Source organism: Cetorhinus maximus, chromosome 1, assembly GCF_964194155.1.
Source record: "Cetorhinus maximus chromosome 1, sCetMax3.hap1.1, whole genome shotgun sequence".
Classification (NCBI taxonomy): domain Eukaryota; kingdom Metazoa; phylum Chordata; class Chondrichthyes; order Lamniformes; family Cetorhinidae; genus Cetorhinus; species Cetorhinus maximus.
The window spans coordinates 912,861-935,759 of record NC_135879.1 but is presented as its reverse complement, the minus strand read 5'-3'; the positions used below and the strand labels follow the sequence as shown (position 1 = coordinate 935,759).

At 41.6% G+C, this 22,899-nt stretch overlaps 1 protein-coding gene across 1 annotated transcript in view; it reads right to left on the bottom strand.

The window, feature by feature from the left end:
• Positions 1 to 923: 923 nt before the first annotated feature.
• The window catches only part of gne (glucosamine (UDP-N-acetyl)-2-epimerase/N-acetylmannosamine kinase), a 48,835-nt gene continuing 26,859 nt past the window's right edge, over positions 924 to 22,899 (bottom strand). The window contains exons 6-12 of the mRNA XM_078563592.1: positions 22,121 to 22,208; positions 20,079 to 20,289; positions 17,197 to 17,326; positions 16,498 to 16,719; positions 11,741 to 11,923; positions 9,691 to 9,807; positions 924 to 3,632 (exon numbers count right to left, since the gene is read on the bottom strand). Coding sequence (XP_078419718.1) covers positions 3,397 to 3,632; positions 9,691 to 9,807; positions 11,741 to 11,923; positions 16,498 to 16,719; positions 17,197 to 17,326; positions 20,079 to 20,289; positions 22,121 to 22,208 — 1,187 coding nt within the window. The 3' untranslated portion in view covers positions 924 to 3,396. The remainder of the gene's footprint in view (positions 3,633 to 9,690; positions 9,808 to 11,740; positions 11,924 to 16,497; positions 16,720 to 17,196; positions 17,327 to 20,078; positions 20,290 to 22,120; positions 22,209 to 22,899) is intronic.

Below are 22,899 nucleotides of genomic sequence, written 5' to 3'. Positions count from 1 at the left end.
GCAGGGATTGGCTGGAGAAAAGTTAGCAACCCATCACTACACAAAGGAAGTCACTGATGCCTTGTTCTAGCAGGCTGGCCAATATATCAAGTTCACACCTGATCTGGCCAGTAAGGTGCACATCAAATTCCCTCAAAAATTAATATGACAATGGCCAGATAATCTGTTTTGGTGAGGGACACTAGGGAGAACATCCTTGTTCTCTTCCAAAACAGTGCCATGGGGTCTTTTAATTCCAGGCAAACAGGGCTGCAGTTTAATATCTCATCGAAAAGAATGCACCTCCAACAGTGCAGCACTCCTTTAGAACTGCACTGGATTGTCAGCCTAGATGTTTGTGTTCAAGCCTCTGCAGTGGGACTTGAACCCACAAGCTTCTGACTGAGGGGGAGGGGAACTCCGCTGAGACACAGCTGACACCTGTGTAGAGCCATGGTGGAGAAAACTGGAAGAGGCTTGTAGAGTATTTTAAAGCTATTCATTGTTAAAATGCAAATTGGGTTAGAATAGAACAGAAAAATAAAATTAAACAAATGCAATCAGCAGAATAGGGAAACAGACAGAAAAATGAGAATTCAAGTGCTTTACTTTTATTTTAAACAGTATGGCACTGCTGCAAAAACTTTGTAAAGCCCTCTTCCCTTTACTTAAATGTTTAGAGAGCAGAGAATTTTTGCTGCACCCTAAATTTCTGACTCTTTGGACATAGGAGTCACCGTATCCCCCAGTGTGCAGAAACCTTGCTTAGATTGGGAACCAAACAGGATAAACACCACCAGTTAGCGAGAATCCAACAACCCGAGCCGTCATTTCAACTTTTACTGTCATCTTAGAATTCGTTTCTGTGGCACATTGAGCTAATTTTAAAAAATTCATCAACAGTTCAAAAGTTACTATAATAAAGTTGATTCACAAACTTTAAATAAGGATTTTAACCAATGGGTTTTTAATACCAAAATTAAAATTTCCAAAAATATGTTACATTTTCTTCCTTAAACTGGATTAAGGAATGAACAGAGTTTCATTAGTGATGGCTGTGGGAAACACAACTCCTTCACGATCACACGTAAAGATCTCCGTGGCTTGTCATTTGCTAACAGAATAAATGATTGTGCTATTTCTATACAATTATTAGATAATAAATTAATTACAATCAGTACCATCTTTCCTGAATTTGATGGAAATGAAAAAGAAACAAGTTCAAGACAGACCAAAAAAAAGAAAATTTTGACTAAACTTTACTGCAGGTAAGTTGGAAACATTAATTCTGTTGATAATAAAGTAAAAGGTTTCTTTTTTTTCTACATTAAATCTTTGTCTTTATTTCCTTAAAACCTGTACGCTAACACCTATCTTTATTACCCTGTAATCAATAAATTTACTTCCCTCTCCTTAAATGCCCAAAATTAACATATCCACAACCTTAATCTACTGCCTTATAACCAGTTCACCCACTATCTTTATACCTAAATAACCAAAACAACTACACCCTCCTTCCTTCCTGAGCAACTCCTAAAACAGCACAGAAGGCTTGTGATAATTAACTGATTACAGCATTTCATTATCACCATTAATCTACTATATTTATATCTTTTTAAAATAAGGCAGAAATGGCAGAGAAAGGAAGGAGTCACACATTGGCTGCAACCTTGTTTAATTATCTGTCACTGATTTAGTTAAAGTGTTTATCTCAGTGATTGACAGAAATTACAAAAATATAGATTTCAAGACTGGCAAGTTGAAGAAAAAATCTGAAAAACTGATTGTGACTCTGTTAATGCCAACCTACTGCTAAAAGCCATGCAATACATGGTTAATATTATTGGAATTGTTAAAATAGTTAAGGACCAGTGATTCTCAAAATAATTAAACTAATTCCATGACAAGTTATTTAAATATTGCAGTCTAGTTACTTGAATTCCTGCAAAAGATGTTTCAAGATAATAATAAATTTCACTAGATTAGGAATGAAAATCATTTTGCACGGAAATATTGTTCATATGTCTCATATGAGTGATACGTTAGCTGAAATACATTCTACACTACACATGGCTTAAACAGAATATCCACTGATAAATGGCAAGTACAGAATTTATATTGGACAGTTCATTCACAATCCCTGCACTCACCATTTGAGTCCTTCTCAAGGACTGTATCAGAGAATGGATCACCATTCAGTATTTGAGATTTATTGGGTTTGGAAAGTTTCACATGCCATCTTTTTCATGTCACCTGCAAATTGTACCTTGATTTTTATTCCCTTTGTCCAAACTGTATTGGCTACATCTAGTTAGTGCCTACAGCACAGAAACAGACCACAAGGCCCAACTAGTCTATACTGGTGTTTATGCTCAACGTGAGCCTCCTCCCACCCCTCTTCATCTCACTGTATAAACAAACCCTAGCGTACCATATTCTACTACATTTCCAATCAGGAATCTTTACCAAATGTGTAAGCAGCACAACTTGCAGCCATTCGCCTGTGCCACGCACAATTTTTTAAACAAGCTTTCCATGGTTTCCCTGTCTTAAGAGTGACAATCATTGATAAAGTTAAATGGGGGACTGGGAGGGTTTTATAGCTCTGCTCCTCTTGAGGGCTTGGTCAGGCCATGAATGATGTGAACTGGCAACAGAGGCAAGAATAAGACCTGGGCTCATTTTCACCATGCAGGTGGTGGTGATTTCATCCCCTTTGTGTGCAAGGGTAGATGGTATGAATGGTTCAGAGTTCTGCAATTAAAAGGTGAATCTGCATTAGATGCTGTACTAGGGCAGCTGATGTGGCAAGTGTGATTGCGATTGCAAACCCTATTCCCTTTTTGACGCGTTTAGTGTCTGCATACCCGAAAAGGTTTTGGAACTTGATATGAATCTAGATCAAAGCTGCAGCACCAGGATTGCTTCAACTTTATGGGAATGAGGTTAATAATCAGATTCTGCAGCCTCGGATGTTATAGGGCACAGCAGCATTCGGTTATAATTTCCATTAGCCCTCTGAACTAATAGTTCTGCTCACCTTTACACCTTGGTCATGAGCTCAAAATTCTCTCACAAAATTGGTAAGAATTAGCTTAAGCCAAAGGTAGTTTATAAATCACTATGGAATTTCACAGAAATATTCTCTTTCTCTGATCCTTCATGAACTTTATAAATGTCAGGCATTCTGTGGGAGGGAGAGATTTAGAAATAGTGTTGGCAAAGGAACAGAAAGATAAACTATCACAGCCAGAGGACAGTTGCGTTTGACCTTTCTCCTGAAGTTAGTTTCAGGGCAGTACTAAATCCACATGGAAGACTGAATAAATAAATAAAAATAGTTGAGAATAAAGCATAAACTAATTTCATAAATGTAAATGGAGACAAGGACAATTCTGGGGACAAACTCCCATTGGTCTAATAGGTTCTGCGCGTTGTGTAATCTAAAACCATACTAGCTGCTCCAAGGAGTGCAGGATCAGAGAGACCAGAGACAGCTATCTCCACTGCCTGGGTGGATGTCAGGGCTCGTTGAGCAACCACCTCCTTCACAATACTCTCATAATGAGCAGCCAGGACTCCAGAAAGGATAACAAGTGATGGGTTCACCGTGTGCAGAATGTTCGTAATACCAACTCCAAGAGCACACCCAGCTGTGAAAAACAACAACATTATGTCTGATTGACGTGAAATGAAAATATGAAACAAACACAAGGATATTAAGACAGCTTATTCACAATTTATTTTAAAGAGCTGGCACAGATTTGATGGGCTGAATGGCTTCCTCTGTGCTGTAATATTCTATAATGTAAAATTCAACAGAACAAACTGTAAGCAGAGAGTTTGGAAGGTAAAATTATAAATGGAGTGGAGGTGACCAGTGAATGCAAGGTATTGCAAGATGCTGCATACTGGGTACACATGCTGTGTACCTTTTAAGGTATGATTTCCTTTGCCCTGCCAATTCTACCTTCTGTAAATGTGAGGTCATCCAAAACTCTGTTGCCTGGGTCTTACCTCTCACTAAGTCCCATTCACTACCTATGATCACTGACCTACACTGACTCTTGGTCAAGCAAAGTCTTGATTTTAAAATTCTCATCCTCGTTTTCAAATCCCTCCATCCCTACCTCTGAAATTTCCACAACCTTCCAAGATTAGTGCTCCTCTAATTCTGCCCTCTGCAGTATCCTAGATTTTAATCGCTCCACCATTGGTGGCTGTGCCTTCAGCTGCCTTGGCCTAAATCTCTGGAATTCCCCTCCTTAAATCTCTCCGCCTCACTTTCCTCCATTAGGGTGACCCTTTTGGTCAGGGGGCGATGGCAGCATAGTGGTAATGTCACTGGACTAGTAATCCTGGGACGGAGGTTAATGCTCTGGGAACATGGGTTCAAATGCCACAGCAGCTGGTGGAATTTAAATATAATTAATTAAGTTTGGAATATAAAGCTAGTGTCATTAATGATGACCATCAGACTATCATCCATTGTTGTTGAAACCCATCTGGTTCACTCACTAATGTCCTTTAGGGAAGGAAATCTGCCATCCTTACCTGGTTTGGCCTACATGTGATTCCAGATCCACAGCAATGTGGTCGACTCTGAAATGGCCTAGCAAGCCACTCAGTTCAAGGGTAATTAGGGATGGGCAACAAATGCTGGCCTCACAAGTGACAGCCAAATCCCAAAGAATAAAAAAGAAACCTGGCCTAATATCTCCTTATGTAGCTCAGTGTTATATTTTACGAACATACGAATTAAGAGCAGGATAAGGCCACCCGGCCCATTGAGCCTGCACCGCTATTTAATAAGACCATGGCTGATCTGATTGTAACCTCAACTCCACATTTCCACCTGTCCCCAACAATCTTTCGCCCTCTTGCTCATCAAGAATCTACCTCTGCCTTAAAAATATTCAAAGGCTCTGCTTCCACCACCTCTTGAGCAAGAGTTCCAAAGACTCACGACCTTCAGAAAAAAATTCTTCTCATCTGTCCTAAAGGGGTGACCCCTTATTTTTAAACAGGGCCCCTAGTTCTAGATTCTCCCACAGGAGGAGACATCCTCTCCACATTGACCCTCAGGGTTTTGTTTTATAATGCTCCTGTGAAATGCCCTGGCACTTTTTATGATGTCTATAATTAGTGCATTTAATGTAAGCTGTGCTTGTCTGTGTATTATCAACATACACTTCAAAACATTGATAGATGGTTTCTCATGGTCATCATCATTAAGGAGAAACTATAAGTTTGAAAGAAAATTAAAAGGGAAGTTAAAAAACATTTCTATTCATAAAGAATGATTAGAATGTGAAATTTTCTTCCACAATCAATTCTGAAGCAGAGTCCATCAAATCCTTCTCAACAGGAATTAGATGCTTCAAAGAGAGATCCTCGATGCTTCACCTAACGTACTACAAAGGTCCCATCCAGGCGCCTGTACCTACCTCATGATCAGTAACCCTACTGCGCCATTCTCCTCTCTCACTGTCCAACCTGTCAGGCCCTGAACCAATGCCGTTTCCTCGATACACGCCTCTCTCTTGACTTTTCCAAACTAATTTCTCATCAGAAATCCCTTGCACGCATTTGTCTTCATTTGCACTAAACTGCACAGAGATCCCAGGGGTTGCCAGGTTGGAGGAGATTAGAGATAGTGAGGGGAGAGGCAATGGAGGGATTTGAAAACAAGGATGAGAATTTTAAAATCAAGGCATTGCTTAATGCATGTCAGAGAGCACAGGGGTGATGGGTGATTGGGACATGGTGTGAATTGGGGCACAGATAGCAGAGTTTTGGATAAGCTCACTGAGGGCAGGATGTGGGAGACCAGCCAGAGGTGCTCTCGAGGTAACAAAAGACATGAACGAGGGTTTCAGCAGCATATCAGCTGAGGTAGGGGCAGAGTTGGGCAGTGTTACTGAGGTGGAAATAGGTGGTTTTAGTGATGATTTGACTATTCCAATACTCTCGTGGCTGACCTCCCACCTTCCTTAAAATTAAATTCATGCCAAACTCCTCTACCAGAACCTTAACTTTCCCCAAGTGAAATTTATCCAGACACTCCACTCCCATGTTTTCAGGTCTACTTTGGCTCCTGGACTAGCAAATCCAAAAGTTCAGAATTCTATTCCTTGCAAATGTAACTCCTTTATTCAAAAAGAGAGGAAGACAGAAAGCAGGAAACTGCAGGCCAGTTAGTGTAACATCTGTCATAGGGAAAGCGTTAGAAGCTACTTTTAAAGATGTTATCGCAGGCACTTAGAAAAATACAAGGCAATCAGGCAGAGTCAACACAGTTTTGTGAAACGGAAATCATATTTAAACAATTTATTGGAGTTCTTTGAAGGAATCACGTGCTATGGATAAAGGGGAACCAGTGGATGTACTGCACTTAGATTTTCGAAGGCATTTGATAAGGTGCCACATCAAAGAATATTGCGGAAAATATTGGCACGGACAGAAGACTGGCTAGCTAAAAGGAAACAGAGTTGGCATAAATGGGTCATTTTCTGGTTGACAGGATGTGATGAGTGGTGTACCACAGGGATCAGTGCTGGGGCCTCAACTTTTTACAATTTATAGAAATGACTTGGATGAAGGAGCCCAAGGTATGGTTGCCAAATTTGCTGACAAAGGTAGATAGGCAAGTAAACTGTGAATAGGAAATAAGGAGGCTACAAAGGGACATAGATAGGTTTAGTGATTGGGCAAAGATCTTGCAAATGTAGTATAATATGGGCAAATGTGAAATTGTTCATTTTGGCAGCAAGAATAAAAAAGATTATCTAAACAGTGAGAGATTGCAGAGCTATGAGATTCAGAGGGATCTGGGTGTCCTAGCGCATGAATCAGAAAAGTTACTATGCAGGCACAGCAAGTAATTAGGAAAGCTAATAAGTTATCATTTATTGAGAGGCAAATTGATTACAAGAGTAGGGAGGTTACACTTCAGTTGTACAGGGCGCTGGTGAGACCACATCTGGAGTATTGTGTACAGTCTCTCTATTTAAGGAAAGATGTAAATGTGTTAGCAGTTCACAGAAGGTTTACTAGTCTAATACCAGGAATGGGCGGGTTGTCTTATGGGGAAAGGTTGGACAGACTAGGCTTGTATCCACTGGAGTTTTGAAGAGTAAGAGGCGACTTGATTGAAACCTTTAAGATCCTGAGGAGTCTTGACAGGGTGTAAGTGGAGAGGATGTTTCCTCTTGTGGGAGAATCTAGAACATAGAGGTCACTGTTTAAAAAATAAGGGGTCGCTTATTTAAGACAGGTGTGAGAAGAAAAGTTTTCTCTCAGAGGGTCGCGAGTCTTTGGAACTCTCTTCCTCAAAAGGTGGTGGAAGCAGAGACTTTGAATATTTTTAAGGCAGAGCTAGAGATATTCTTGATTAACAAGGGGGTGAAAGGTTATCGGGGGTAGGCAGGAATGTGGGACTGAGGTTACAATCAGATCAGCCATAATCTTATTGAATGGCGGAGCAGGCTCGAGGGGCCGAGTGGCCTTATCCTGCTCCAAATTCGTATGTTTGCATGCTCATATGTTTGTGTTTTAAACCCTCCGCGGCCTTACTCCTTCTTCTTCCAGGCTTATAATCTGTGTTTTCCCTCAAATCCTTCATTTGTTATAAGGAGAATGGGCAGTTCGGGTGCAGAGAAACACCACTGCAGCCCTGAAGCGCCAAAGTGCTTTAAACAGAAAGGCAGAATAGAAACGTTGCCTGGATCTGCTGCTCCATGCAGGTCAGTGGGAGGGGATTTCTGAATGGGTGATTTGCATCCCATACCATATTCTGTTTGAATTAATTTTAATATTGAAGACAGGATATCCTGGCTTCTGTGGGGGAGTCAAGCTTAATTGTAGATACAGCAATGCTGCAACTGGTCTCAGAGAACTGCTGCAGTGTAGAGGCAGCGGCTCCCTTGGGGCTGCCCATAAAATAATCCAATTATGTTTTCATGTAAAATGTTTGGAATTTTACTCTCGATGATTAAACAGGCTGCTGCATATACAAAAGTCCTGAGCATCCTCTGCCATCATCACAACAACACATGCCTGGAACTAATGAATGTTCCTGGCCTTGAGCACAGTAGAGACACAAGTCACACTGCACATCAGTGAACTCACTTTTCTAATTTGGATCCTGTTAGGGTACATCTTGTACATTGCTGGGCCTGGAGGATGGACACTGGGGAGATACAGAACAAAGTGGGAAAATTTCCCACCCTTGCCCAGTCCAGGGCCACGAAAGCAAAACAAATCAGCCGGATTATCTGAAGAAATTGTGCCAATTCTAATGCAGGAACTGTAATGTAACTTGATTAGAGACTGCCAGCTGTGTTCTATTTGTTCTTGTGTGAACTAACTGCAGGCTTCAAAGTAAACAAGCTAATAAAACATTTCACAAGTTACTCAATTAACTACAGAACTAGTAGTTTAAAAATGAAGCACTCAGTTTATAGTGAAATGTTAGATACTTTTCCCCCCATTTGACTGACAATTTTCCAATCCTAACTGCATCTAACAGTTTGCTGTAACTCTTCAACATGGGTAGCTAATTATCTAGTAGATATGACAACAATGCCACATTAACAGCTCCTACCATGAACATAAGGACCCATTTTGGTTAAGCAAGCTCCCTCAATCGATCTTAGTGATATCACATGGCTTCCAGGTTAAAAATAATTGATTGATATACCTACCACATAAACAATAGAGTACATGAGACCCGCCATTACAATTATCTGTGTATAACAATCAGCAAGACACCACCAGACTTATAGACTCATACACGTTTATAGCACAGGAGGCCATTCTGCCCATCATGTCCATGCTGATCAAAGGTCTGACTACATTAATCCCATTTCCCAGCACTTGGCCCATAGCCCTGGCAACACAAGTGAATATCTAAATACTTCTTAAATGTTGAGAGAGTTTCTGACTCAACCACCCTTTCAGACAGTGAGTTCCAGACTCCCACCACCCACTCGGTGAAAAAAATTCTCAACTCCCCTCTTAGCCTTCTACCTCTTACCTTAAATCTATGCCCCCTGGTTATTGACCCCTCTACTAATGGAAAAAGTCCCTTCCTATCCACCCTATCTATGCCCCTCAATCTTATACACCTCTGTCAGGTCCCCTCTCAACCTTCACTGCTCCAAGGAAAACAACCCCAGCCTATCCAATCTTTCCTCATAGCTCAGACCCTCCAGCCCAGGCAGCATCCTGGTAAATCTCCTCTGCACCCTCTCCAGTGCAATCACATCCTTCCTATAGTGTGGTGACCAGAACTGCACGCAGTACTCCAGTTGTAGCCTAACCAGTGTTTTACACAGTTCCAGCATTACCTCCCTGCTCATGTATTCTATGTTATGGCTAATAAAGGCAAGTATCCCATATGCCTTCTCAACCACCTTATTTACCTGTCCCACTATCTTCAGGGAACTTAAAAGCCTAAGTTTTCCACTGGTGGGAATCTATTTTTTTTTATCATTACATTAAAATTATGCTGATCGGATGATCTAGGTCAAAGTCTCTTGTATAACAGCAAGTTGAAGCTAGCAGAGGTGCAAGCTGTCACAACAATGTTAGTGTGCCCCACACTGCAGCCTGTCCCACATTACAGTTTATCATATCAGAGTCTATCATAGTGTGTACCATCTTACACTGTATATCTTTTCACAATATCTATCCTCCTGCATGTATTACCTGTTCGGAGGACTTTTTGTGCCTCAGTGCTCCCTAGTTTGGCAGCTTGAATGAGATGAATTGCACTGACAGTTTCTTCATTTTTGAGAGACATTCCTTCCAACATGAGCAAATCCTCTGAAAGAGTCCATCAGAAATATTAAAGAGAGCTGTTAGTAAGAAACTCCTCCAGACCAGTGAGCTGAGATTGAATGCACCACACACAGTTAAATGCTTTGACAATTTGATAGAAGAACTGAAGAAAGTTCTACTTGTACCCAGCCCTCTGCCAATGCCACTCTACAGGGATGTTAAGGGGGGGTTGGGGGGGAAATGAGAGTGCCAGTGACTGGGGAAACAGTCAGTCTCCTGATCTCTGCTAAAATCCATAACTATCGTTGCACTTTGCAACAAACTGGAACCCCGATAGTTCTGCAGAGCTCTGAAGAAGAGTCATACAGATTCGAAACGTTAACTTTGTTTCTCTCTCCACAGACGCTGTCAGACCTGCTGAATTTTTCCAGCATTTTCTGTTTTTATTTCAGAGGTAGAGGTAGATATTTACAATCCTGGCAAAATAGAAGAAAAGCCAAGCTACTTAAATTAGAACAAATTTCCACCAATTAAACAAACTAGTTAACCTAGGGTGGGGTGCCCAAACTGTAGCCAATGAGATGTTACATAAGAAACAGGAGTAGACAATGCAGCCCATCAAGCCTGCTGTCATTCAACATGATCATGGCTGATCTTAGACTTCAACCTCACTTTCCTGCCCACTCCACCATATCCCGTGATTTCCCGAGACACCAAAAATCTGTCTTTCTCTGCCTTAAACATATTCAATGAGCACCCACAACCCTCTGGGGTAGAAAATTCCAAAGGTGCACAACCTTTAAAGTGAAGAAATTTCTTGTCAGTCCTAAATGATTGGCCCCTTACCCTGACACTGTGCCCGTGTTCTAGATTCCCCAGCCAGGGAAAACAACGTCTCAACATCTACCCTGTCAAGACCCTTCAGAATCTCCGTTATTTCAATGAGGCCCAATTTAATCAGCCTCTCATCATAGGACAACCCTCTAATTCCAGGGACCAATCTAGTGAACCTTCACTGAACCGCCTCCAATGCAAGTATACCCTTCCTTAAATGTGAAGACCAAAATTGCACAGTATTCCAGATGTAGTCTCACCAAAACCCAATATGATAGTAGCAAGATTTCTTTATTCTTGGACTCCAATCCATATTCAAAGGCCAACATACCATTTACTTTCTTAATTGCCTGCTGTAAGCTAATTTTTTGCGTTCCTTTGACAAATACACACAAGTCCCTCTGAACATCAGCATTTGAGTTTCACACCTTTTAAAAAATGCTTTGCTTTTCCATTCTTAGTGCCAAAGTGAATAACCTCACACCATGCCACATTATGCTTTATCAGCCACCTTGTTGCCCATTCACTTAATCTGTCTATATCTCTTTGCAGCCTTTGTGCCCACCTACAATTTTATATTGTCAGCAAACTTAGATACATTGTCTCTTCATCTAAATCATTAATGTAGATTGTAAATAGCTGAGGCTTCAGAGCACTGATCCTTGTGGCACTCCACTAGTCACAGCTTGCCAATTTGAAAATGCTCCAGTTATCCCTGCTTTGTTTCCTGTTCATGAACCAATCATCTAACCATGCTAAGATATCATCCCCAACTCCATGAACCCTTATCTTGTGTACAATTCCCGAGCCTTGAGAGTCTGAACTCTTGGCATCTTGACTCTATTTTGGCTTGGATTTCTTATTCCCTGTTTAAACACTGAGGAATCTGGAGGGTTTGGGTAAATCCTAAATCAGAAATAGTGCAAATTAATGGAGAAATAGATTTAAAATCTATATCTGGTCCACAGAGCCATGGTACAGACACACACCAAATGGCCAACATGCCTGCTCTAGTTTCTATACCACACAATTATACATTTAGATGGTCTCTTAATTTCACTGTTAGGCTCTCATTTGAAACCATGATATCATCAATTTGATAAATTTAAAATATTTGACTTTTTGGAGGTCGTGTGTCACTTACCGTCGTGTAATCTTTTTGCCTCTCTCTGCAACGCTATTCCTGAAGCGTAAGCTTCCATACAGCCCTTACTTCCACACGTGCATTCAGGCCCATCCATTGACACCATAATGTGACCAAACTCTGCAGCACAGAACGTGCTGCCATGAATCAGCTCATTATTGTGGATGATTCCCCCTCCAATTCCTAGTGGAACAATATTTTTTTCTTGGTTAGGAAACATCCATTTCTACATGAATTTTTACATCTCAAAAATAAACTCAACTCTACATTTAATAGATACCGGGTGTTTAACATATGTTTCAAAGTATAAGTTGAGAACTATTCTCCTTCTAACGATGCCAATAACACGCTGGATTCCTATGGTAGACACAATCTTACTGTTGGTTTGAACATCCACAGCAGATGCCAAAGGCCACTTGTGCTGGGTGCAAGTTGTAAATTGACTGTGTCCTCAGGGATCTTATGATTCTATCATTTTAATTTGAGCTTCAAACACAATCAAATTACACCAAAGCAGATTATTAGTGATACGAGACAGTATAACTTTAATTACAGGCTAACTGAGAACACAAAAATTAAGTATTTGTTGAAGTAACCATGTAATGATAGTAACATTAAAAGATTACACCTTGATCAAACCATGCAGTTGTCTGACAAACTTAGTCTAGTATTGCACATTGATCAATGGGAGTGGGATAACAGCTGCTGAAGGCAGGTTATGAGGCTGATTGTACATCTAAGGTTTAAAGTCAACTGCTTTGGTGGCCAGGCAGACACATTTTATCCTGAGCTGTGTGCTTGTGAGGAGCTCTTCATAGCTGCAGTCTGCCTGGCTCTAATACTCATTTGCCAGTCTTCTAGTCACTAACTAGTGATCATCTTCCTAGAGGATGGGCAGATAGGAAGGGCAGTGGCAGAGAATGGAGCTTCAGTATTCTATTCAAATCCTGAACTAATTCAGCTGGTCATTGTCCTTCAGTACAGGAAATAGATAAGAGCAAAACCAACCCAAGGTTAAGTTAAATGACGTCTGCCTTTTGAAGTTAAGGGTCCTGGAGTCTTTCTGGAAAGACTGAATATCCCAAGAACAATATGAACTGTACTTTGCTCTGTTGAATACAGTTGGGTGAATCTCAAAGGTCCATAAATAGAGCAAGCTGGAGGGTCACACGGTTCCTCTGGCTATAAGACCATGCCCTGTAACTATCTCCATTCAGAAGGTAACCCATTCAACTTTATTTGGAGGTTGAAGAAATTGCAGGTCTAACATTTATTGCTCTTGCATTACAATGTTTTCTGGGTTCAGGAACAGATCAAGAGGTTCTTTATTTCAGCCACAATCCCAACTTAATTCTCCTTCTCGCTTGTGGCTCTATTGCTGCTTATTATTTTTATATGGAAGCTGCACTTTGAGGTATTCCTGGTAGAGCACCATGGCATCACCATTTTTCCACAATCACTCTCTGCCATTTCTAGAAGTTTAAGATGGAGGATAAGGCATGCTCCAAGTCAGGGTACCAGCTAGGAAAGGATTACATGAGTTGCAATGTTTTAAATTCACCTGATGGTGTAATGTCCAGTTAACTAGCAGAGAAATTTGCATGAAAGCAATAAAACCTTTGACTGCATTTCTTCAACAAATGACCCAAAGGTAGAAAGTAGGGGGAAAAAAAATTGATCACCAAATACTGACTATAGGCAAATAAACAAAAAGATTATAGTGCTTGCAAATGCATTTAATCTACTAACTTAATCAGAGTAGGGTTTGACCAAGAAAATGGTGCACTTAAGAGATTTCTTCTGCAGTGAAGCATCAATAGGATTATGACTGATGATGGCGGGAAAAGTACCGAATGTCAATTGAGAACAAAGGTCCATAAATAGAGCAAGCTGGAGGGTCACACGGCTCCTCTGGCTATAAGCCCATGCCCTGTAACTATCTCCATTCAGAAGGTAACCCATTCAACTTTATTTGGAGGTTGAAGAAATTGCAGGTCTAACATTTGTTGCTCTTTCATTACAGGCACTGCAGGAAGGAAGTTTTACCTAATTAGAAGCCTCACTGCAGAATATGATATGTCTGCTGAACCTTCAGTTGAAACAGTAGTGTCTGATGAATGGATGAGGGTTACTCTTTATTAAGGTTTTGAGAGAGATGGATAAAGCTAGTGTACACTGTAGCATCCAGCGGTGCAGGACCACTGCTTTTGGGATCTCTGCACAGCTGCAGTGATCTGAGCTATCATTTCATGTGTCTCAGCGCTCCATAATGTGGGGAGCTGGTTAATCTATCTTACTGGAAGGATTCTACTAGTCACTAGTCACGAACTGATGAGATACCCTTGCTCAACGTTTACCACAAAATGTAAACAAGATCATCAGGAGCGTTTGATGCCAGTTCAACAGTTGTTCTTCTGTTCCCTACCTGAGCTATCAAAGGAGTAAGTAAGAGCGAGCTCATGAAAAGCAGAAACAAATGAAGGGCTGATCTTGAAATCTAAATTACAATACAAATTCAACCAGCTGTTATCTACTGAAATTACACAATGGGCTAAACAGCAAGACGAAGAATGTTTGCTTTTGGACTGGCATTCTTAAAGGCCACAAACTTCAAAGGCATATATTCCTTTGATTTAAAAACAAAAAACTACTGCGGATGCTGGAAATCCAAGACAAAAACAGAATTACCTGGAAAAACTCAGCAGGTCTGGCAGCATCGGTGGAGAAGAAAAGAGTTGACGTTTCGAGCCCTCAATACCCTTCAACAGAACTGAGTAATATTAGGAGAGGGGTGAAATATAAACTGGTTTAAGGTGGGGTGGGGGGTCGGGGAGAGGGGTGGTTGTAGGGACAAGCAAGCAGTGATAGGAGCAGATAATCAAAAGATGTCACAGACAAAGGAACAAAGAGGTGTTGAAGGTGGTGATAATATCTAAGAGAATGTGCTAATTAAGAATGGATGGCAGGACACTCAAGGTACAGCTCTAGTGGGGGTGGGGTGGAAAGACTGACAGGGCATTACAGGTATAGATTTAAAAATAATGGAAATAGGTGGGAAAAGAAAAATCTATATAAATTATTGGAAAAAACAAAAGGGAGGGGGAAGAAATGGAAAGGGAGTGGGGATGGAGGAGGGAGTTCAAGATCTAAAGTTGTTGAATTCAATATTCAGTCCGGAAGGCTGTAAAGTGCCTAGTCGGAAGATGAGGTGCTGTTCCTCCAGTATGCGTTGGGCTTCACTGCACTTTACAGCCTTCCGGACCGAATTTTGAATTCAACAACTTTAGATCTTGAACACCCTCCCCCATCACCACCCCCTTTCCGTTTCTTCCCCCTCCCTTTTGTTTTTTCCAATAATTTATATAGATTTTTCTTTTCCCACCTATTTCCATTATTTTTAAATCTATACCTGTAATGCCTTGTCAGCCTTTCCACCCCACCCCCACTAGAGCTATACCTTGAGTGTCCTGCCATCCATTCTTAATTAGCACATTCTTTTAGATAATATCACCACCTTCAACACCTCTTTGTTCCTTTGTCTGTGACATCTTTTGATTATCTGCTCCTATCACTGCTTGCTTGTCCCTACAACCACCCCCCCCACCACACCCCTCCTCCCCACCTTAAACCAGCTTATATTTCACCCCTCTCCTAATTTTACTCAGTTCTGTTGAAGGGTCATGAGGACTCGAAACGTCAACTCTTTTCTTCTCCGCCGATGCTGCCAGACCTGCTGAGTTATTCCTTTGATTTCACTGTTGGGTTATCAATTATGCAGAAACTAAGACAGTTAAAGACAAACATTCACTCCCTCCACCACTGATGCACAGTAGCAGCAGTGTGTGTACCATCTACAAGATGCACTGCAGGAATTCACCAATGCTCCTTAGACAGCACCTTCCAAACCCACGACCACTACCATCTAGAAGGACAAGGGCAGCAGGTAGATGGGAACACCACCCTCCAAGTTAAAACAGTCTTTACAAACAAGAATGTCAGGCTGAAGTGATTAGTATCTTTAGCATCCTTGAATCGATCACTTTAGGTGTTTTCTAAATTTGAGCTTTCGGCTGCCTGATCCAAAGGCAGAGGGCCCATTCCGATTGGGTTGCCCTGGAGATAGTGGACAATATTTTTACAATAACAGGCACAGTCAAGTGAAAGGCGCTGGGTAAACTGGTTATGATAGCTACCAATTGAAAAAGAAGCTGGCAAATGCCTCAAAAACCATCGAGCTGGCTATCCAAGTTTATTTAAAAAAATTTTTTTTATCCATTCACGAGATGTGGGCTTTGCTGGCTGGGCCAGCATTTATTGCCCATCCCTAATTGCCCTTGAGAAGGTGGTGGTGAGCTGCCTTCTTCAACCGCTGCAGTCCATGTGGTGTAGGTACACCCACTGTGCTGTTAGGGAGGGAGTTCCAGGATTTTGACCCAGTGACAGTGAATGAACGGTGATATATTTCCAAGTCAGGGTGATAAGTGACTTGGAGGTTGGTGTTCCCATCTATCTGCTGCCCTTGTCCTTCTAGATGGTAGTGGTTGTGGGTTTGGAAGGTGCTGTCTAAGGAGCATTGGTGAATTCCTGCTGTGCATCTTGTAGGTGGTACACACTGCTACTACTGTGCATCGGTGGTGGAGGGAGTGAATGTTTGTGGATGTGGTGCCAAGTGGGCTGCTTTGTCCTGTTGTTCTCCTAATGTCCTATTTTTTTTGTAAGTGTAAAAACTGGTTTACTTGACACTATTCATTGCTCACCTGTGCCAGTGATCACAGTTACAAAATTTTCCAATCCTTTGCCTTGGCCAAACTTTCTTTCTGCCAAAGCAGCACAATTGCCATCATTGTCTACCCAAACTGGCAGGTGAAGGATGTCTGATATTGGTGTCCGCAGATCCACGGAGACCCATTCCTGAATAAGTTTGGTAGAATGAAGCACAATTCCTTCATTATGGTTGACACGGCCACCTGTGGAAACGCCTGAAGAGTGAAACACAAATGTAATTAAATAACCAGAACACAGGGTTCAGAATCTCATTCACCCCCATGCAGGCTCCCCTAACCCTGATCTAATGACTAGGACTGAATATAATCTTTAGTACTTCCATTATAGCTTTTAAATAAAAGAAATACTGAGTACCAATCTAAATGTCTGCGCTGAATGGAACAGTAATTGATTCACAATTTAAAATACAAATCAGGAAGTGGTGTGTTAATATATAAATATATACATTTCTGTATGATAGTAAATACAGTCCTGTCATGTGGAACCCAGAACTATACAGAAGATCCAGAACGGGTCAATTACACGGGGAATTTATGATACAAATTAACTTGTTCAATTTTTACACTTTTAGATTGTATGCTAATTTCATTTAATCCACTTGTTTATAATGGACATTTCTTACTGTTTGTACCAGCAGATAACTCCCTATAAACTTAAACCCTTATACTTACCAACTCCAAGAATTCTGCAGTTAAGCTTCACTGATTCAGCTGCTGCCTCTACACACAGCTTCAGAATCAACTCAATTCTTTCATCGTACGTTTTGGGATTGGCCCGAGTGTACTTCTTTATGATTTCACCCTGCAAAAAAATGTAGAAACAAAACATTATGTAAACGATCGAACTTAATCACAAAAGTAATTTGTCTTGAGTCTGCTTCACTTTACAAAATAACGGCAATGAACTAACACTGCACGTTGGACACTAGAACTGTATTCAGTGCTTGTAGTTGGGAGTTAGGGAAGACAATCGCCATCATGAAACTTCCAGAAAGGTCAGGCAATCCTATCATTCAGTCATCATGAACATCAGCTCATCCAAATCTTTGCTGCCTGAACTTATTCTGCACCAAGTCCCACTCACCTATCACGCCTGTCCTCACTGAGTGAGTGTTGTTTCCTGGTCACCCAATAAATCAATTTTTTTTGATCCTTTTGTGTTGATGCCTTCATGGTCTTGTCTATCCTCGTCTCTCTACAACTCTTAAGGACTCTCCATTATCGAACCATGGCCTTCAGTGCATCCCCCTTCTCCCTTCATCCCATCATTAGCTGCCATCTAGGCCACGTGCTCTGGAATTTTCTGAAATAACCCCTCTTTCTCCTCCTTTCAACCCAGCTTTTAAATGAGATTTTTGGTCACACCGCCTAATACAGGGCTCAAAATACACAGGGGGAGGAGGGTGGAGAACGGGACAGCAGGAGAATTTGCCCACAATTGAGAAAAAAGTCACCCTCCCCACTGTTTGAAGTGCACTCTGATAGCATGTTTTGGTTTTAACGTGGTTTGTCAATTAAGGAACTTAACTGAAAAGTCTCCAATTTTTACTTTAGCGCTGTTCCAGCATATGTGCCAAGAACCACACTGCATGCTCAGTATATTCTTTAAACGCTTCCCATTTATATTCTCACCACTGCTACTCCGACACACCCCCGCTCGCTCATTCCTGCTCACTGGTCCTCCTATTACCCTTTCCCCCACCAGCTTTCCTGACGCCCCCTCCCATTCACCACCCTTTTTGCTCCCTCCCATTCGCTAACCCTTGCCCGAGCCCTTGCTCACGGCGAGGGTTTAGGAGAAAGGTGGCGAGCTGGAAGCAACAAAGGGGTCAGCAAGTAGGAGCGTGCTGATAAGGCTGGCGAGTAGAAACAAGTCGTGGGGGGGGTGGGGGTGGGGCCTGGCGAGTGGGGTGAGGACCAGCGAGGAGTGGGCTGAGGACTGGCAAGCAGCCAGAAGGATATTTGGGGCATCCATGGGTATGGAGAGAAAGCAAGAATATGGCGCTGAGATAGAGGATCAGCCATGATCATATTGACTGGCGGAGCAGGATCAAAGGGCCGAATGGCCTACTCCTGTTCTGAGTTTCTATGTTTAAGGTGAGCGAGCGACAAGCAGTGGGAAGTAGAGCAATAGTAAGCAGTAATAATAGAGATCTGGAAGAATATTGATTGACTCTTACTTAGTGTGTAATTATATTAGTGCACCTAAATCTGTCAGTATCTTACAAACAATTTGCACAATTATTGTAAGCGACTTGAATTTTTCATGAGGAATAAAAGATTTAATAATATATGTAGAGTCATCCTGTTTGGTATTTGTGCTACAATATATATCTAAAGAAGGAAACCCTAAAAAAAAATCAACACAAATACAGAAGGAATTAGTGAAAATGAAAAAGGAGCCCCTGAAAACCAAAACGTAGACAGAGAAAATTAAGCCAGGTAGTTTTTTTCTCCAAAAAAAAGAGTCCTCGAAAAAGAAATGATTTTGAGCCTTGGCTTAATATCTTCTTTCACTCGGGTCCATTTATTTCCAATTATGCCTCCATGAAGGACTTTGGGACATTTTCCCACATTACTCGGCACTATACATATAGAGTATTAGCGGCAGCTGCTGTATCACCAAGTGACAAACAAACAAATGCGTGGATGAGATTTCTGAGGAATAAGAAAGTCAGAGTGTCAGGAAGACATAAAAATTCTCAATGTTATTAGAATTTATTGTAAAGTTGTGCTGTGTGTGTGTGTGAAAGGCTTAATTGAATTAAAGGCAGCTGGTCTGAAGTCTTTGATGTGGTAAAAGATAAGCTAAGTTTGAAATGTTAAGTAGGTAAACATCGGTGTCAATGGGACATTTCCATTTTTAAATAAACCGACTAGATTGTTTTCAAAAGAGGGAGTGAAATGTGTCACCTAGCCAGGTGAAGTCAGAAACTGCCTTTATTTTTTCCCAAAGATTACTGGTAAAACTTAATATCGAGAGATTTTTATTATCAGAAAGGTAAAGTCCAGAGACATAGTGAAACAATGGGTATTTGCATTTAAAGGGGAAAATATGTATAAAGGAGCAAAGGCTGTGTATAATGTAGGCATTTTAGGATTTAACAGGTGTGAAAAGCCTTCAGCATCTATGTCTCAAAGAAGTGAAGTTAAGAAAACTCACTTTGAATTCGACTGGTTCAGAGTATTGTGTGTCACCTTGTCTGGGTCATTTAAAATCTATGTGCCTTACTGTTGCCTTAACGAAGTGTAACTGGGAGTCAGATTAAGTGGGATTTAGAAGTTACCATCGTAGTAATTTGTAGATCTATGTATGTGCTTAAAAATCAGTTTTCTTGTTAATAAGTGTTTAATCTAGTTTTATAAAAACCGAGAAGACTTGGTGGTCTTATTACTACTGAATTCAAGGCATGCATCTCGAAATTTATACAAATTGCAAAACAAGTTGTAGCAGTTGTTTCAAGTTTCCCTCTGGGATTTGAACTCAGCATTTACCAACGGCTGTGCCATAACAAGAGCTAAACCGATATTCTGCTAAATGAAAGGATTATTACCTTCATGCTGACAATAGCCACCCGCAGATTTGTTCCCCCCAAATCAACAGCTAAAGCACTCTGTGTTTCCAAGATATGGTCAATATCTTGGGAGATGCACTCTTTCACTGGTGGGAAACAAAACTTCTTCTGCAAAGGCTCATCCATGTCTATCGACTTTAGGAACTTCAATATCCGTGGAACTGCATTGCCATCACCATAGATCTTAGAGCTTGAAGTGGAAAGACATTCATCATTACTGATTCATCAAAAGATTATTTCATAAAATGCAGGAGGAAGACAATGTGGTCCATTTTATCTCATCCACCCAGAATCTAAGACCTTTAACTCCCCTCCCCTACACATACGCTTTTATGCCCTTTACAAATATTTGGTCAGATTTGTGCTGGTCTTCAAGAATTGGAACAGTCTGATCATTGTTATTTGCAATAAAAATTGTGAAAGAATCCTTAAAGATCATGCCTAGAAATAATCTCAGGAACATAAGGCCATTCAGCCCATCAAGTCAGTTCCAGCATTCAATTAGATCATTGCTAATCTCTATCTTAATTCCACCCACCTGCCTTGGTTCCTTTGTCTAACAAAATCTATCAAATGCACTTTTGAAATGTTCAATTGATCTCCAGCTTTTTGGGGAGGAGTTCTAGATTTCCACTCCTCTTTGTGTGAAGAAGTGCTTTCTGACATCAACCCTGAGCGGCCTGGCTCGAATTTTAAGGCCGCTTTAAGGTTAAGCCTTGTTCTGCACTAAAAGCGATTTCCCCACAACATTTAGATGTAACTGATACATAGGCCTGGACTTTGGAATCCTGTCAGATTGGTGATGGGGATGATGCAAGTTTAGGGAGAGGGAGACTCCTCTGCCCTGATGCCAACAGATCTTCTACAGTTAGGTTCATTATAACTACTGCAGCAGGCACTTTGCAGCACTTTCAGTCCAGGATTAGAGAGTATAACAGTGATATCACCTGTCACAGCAAAGGGTGACAAGGGTCCTAGGGCCTGCCAAAAAGTCTTAGAATAAAAACATGTAAAAGCAAAGAGCACCTCATAAAGGTTCTAAATGCATAAAGCAAGATTGCCCTTTAATTTTTTATGTTCCATTTTGCCTTCTTTGTAAAACTAAATGACAGCAATGCAATGGTGCTCCTAATGCCCATTGTTGCTAAGGCATTGATGACAAGGAATGTGGTGAATGATGTAATCCCATCAATAACTTCATTTTCAGCTTCTCCCAATGCTCCTGCTGGAAAAAACTGAAGGGACAGTGGAAATGCTCCCTTAGACTTTTCTCACTCCCACCCAACACAAATCCTAAGAAGATTGGTGCATAAAGTCCAAAATTGCCAAGGCTCTTTCTGTTAGTAAAGCAGCAGCAAACCCAAGGAATCGTGGCCATGTATCAACCATGGGAAATCTTACCCCATTATCACATTCTGGACATTGTCCAGAGTAAGATCTGAGGTCCAATTTCAGGTTAAAAAGTAACCAACTGCAGCATCCTCTCCCAGGCCGACATGCCCAGCATTGTGGCACTAATCCCTAAAAACCAGCTCCGCTGGGTGTGACATGTCATTTGTATACCTGACACCAGAAGCAACTGCTCCACGCCAAACTCGGTTGCTGCAAGAGACTCCCAGGAGGGCAGCGGAAACAGTTTAGGGGTGTCCGCAGAACGTCCCTGAAGAGGTGAAACATCCGCCAACTCATGAGAGTCTTTGGCTTTTGACCCACCAAAATGGAGACGGTTTATCCATGAAGGCACCGAACCCATCGAGAGACTTCGCCATGAACATGCAGAGGTGGGGTCGAGGCATTTGGTGGGGGGGGGGGATCAAGGCATCGGAGGGAGTGCACGAACCTCCAAACAGCTCATCATCTACCCAACCCACCAAGCGCTACCTGCCCCATGTGTGGCTGAGTCTGCAGATTGTGCATTGGACTGATCAGCCATTTCAGAACCCATTGAACTGGGGCGGAAGCAAGTCATCCTCCATCCTGAGGGGCTGCCTAATGAGGAGAAAGTAAAACCATGATAATACCAAGGGTATAGTTTCCCGAACTGGAGTTGCAGGGCGTGCAGTATTTTATTCTGACTGTCGGCATTCCGCACATGGAGAACGTTTTCACCTGAGGCAGAAAAAGAAAAAGCAAAAAAAGAATCAGCCCTGGTCCAAGAAAACCACTTCTCAATTGTTAAGCCAGACTGCAGCACAGAAGCAAGCCGTTCTATCCAACTGCGCCGTACCTGTGTTTATACTCAACACAAGCCCCATCCAACCCTCTTCAACTCACCCCATCAGCATCTCCTTCTATTCCCTTCTCCCTCATGTTTTTATCCAGTTTTTATCCAGTTTCCCCTCAAGCGCATCTATGCGTCATTCACTCTCTGTGGTACCGAGTTCCACATTCTCAGCATTCTCTGGGTAAAGAAGTTTCTTCTGAATTCCTGGTTGGATTTATTGAGACTATCTTAATGGCCTTTAGTTTCACTATTCCCCACAAGTGGAAACATTGGCGCACGTCTTCTAAGTTGCCGTTCCTTCACTGTTGCTGGGTCAAAATCCTGGAACTCCCTCCCTAACAGCACTGTGGGTGTACCTACACTACAGGGACTGCAGCGACTCAAGAAGGCAGCTCACCCCCACCTTCTCAAGGGTAACTAGGGATGGGCAATACATGCTGGCCCAGCTGGTGAAGCCAACATCACATGAACAATTTAAAAAAAAATTTCTAGTCAGAGGCAATTAGTGCCAAGCAGCCAGGTCTCAGGGGCTACAAAAGGAAACTGCCCAGTTACTCTGCATTTGGTGCTGGTGCT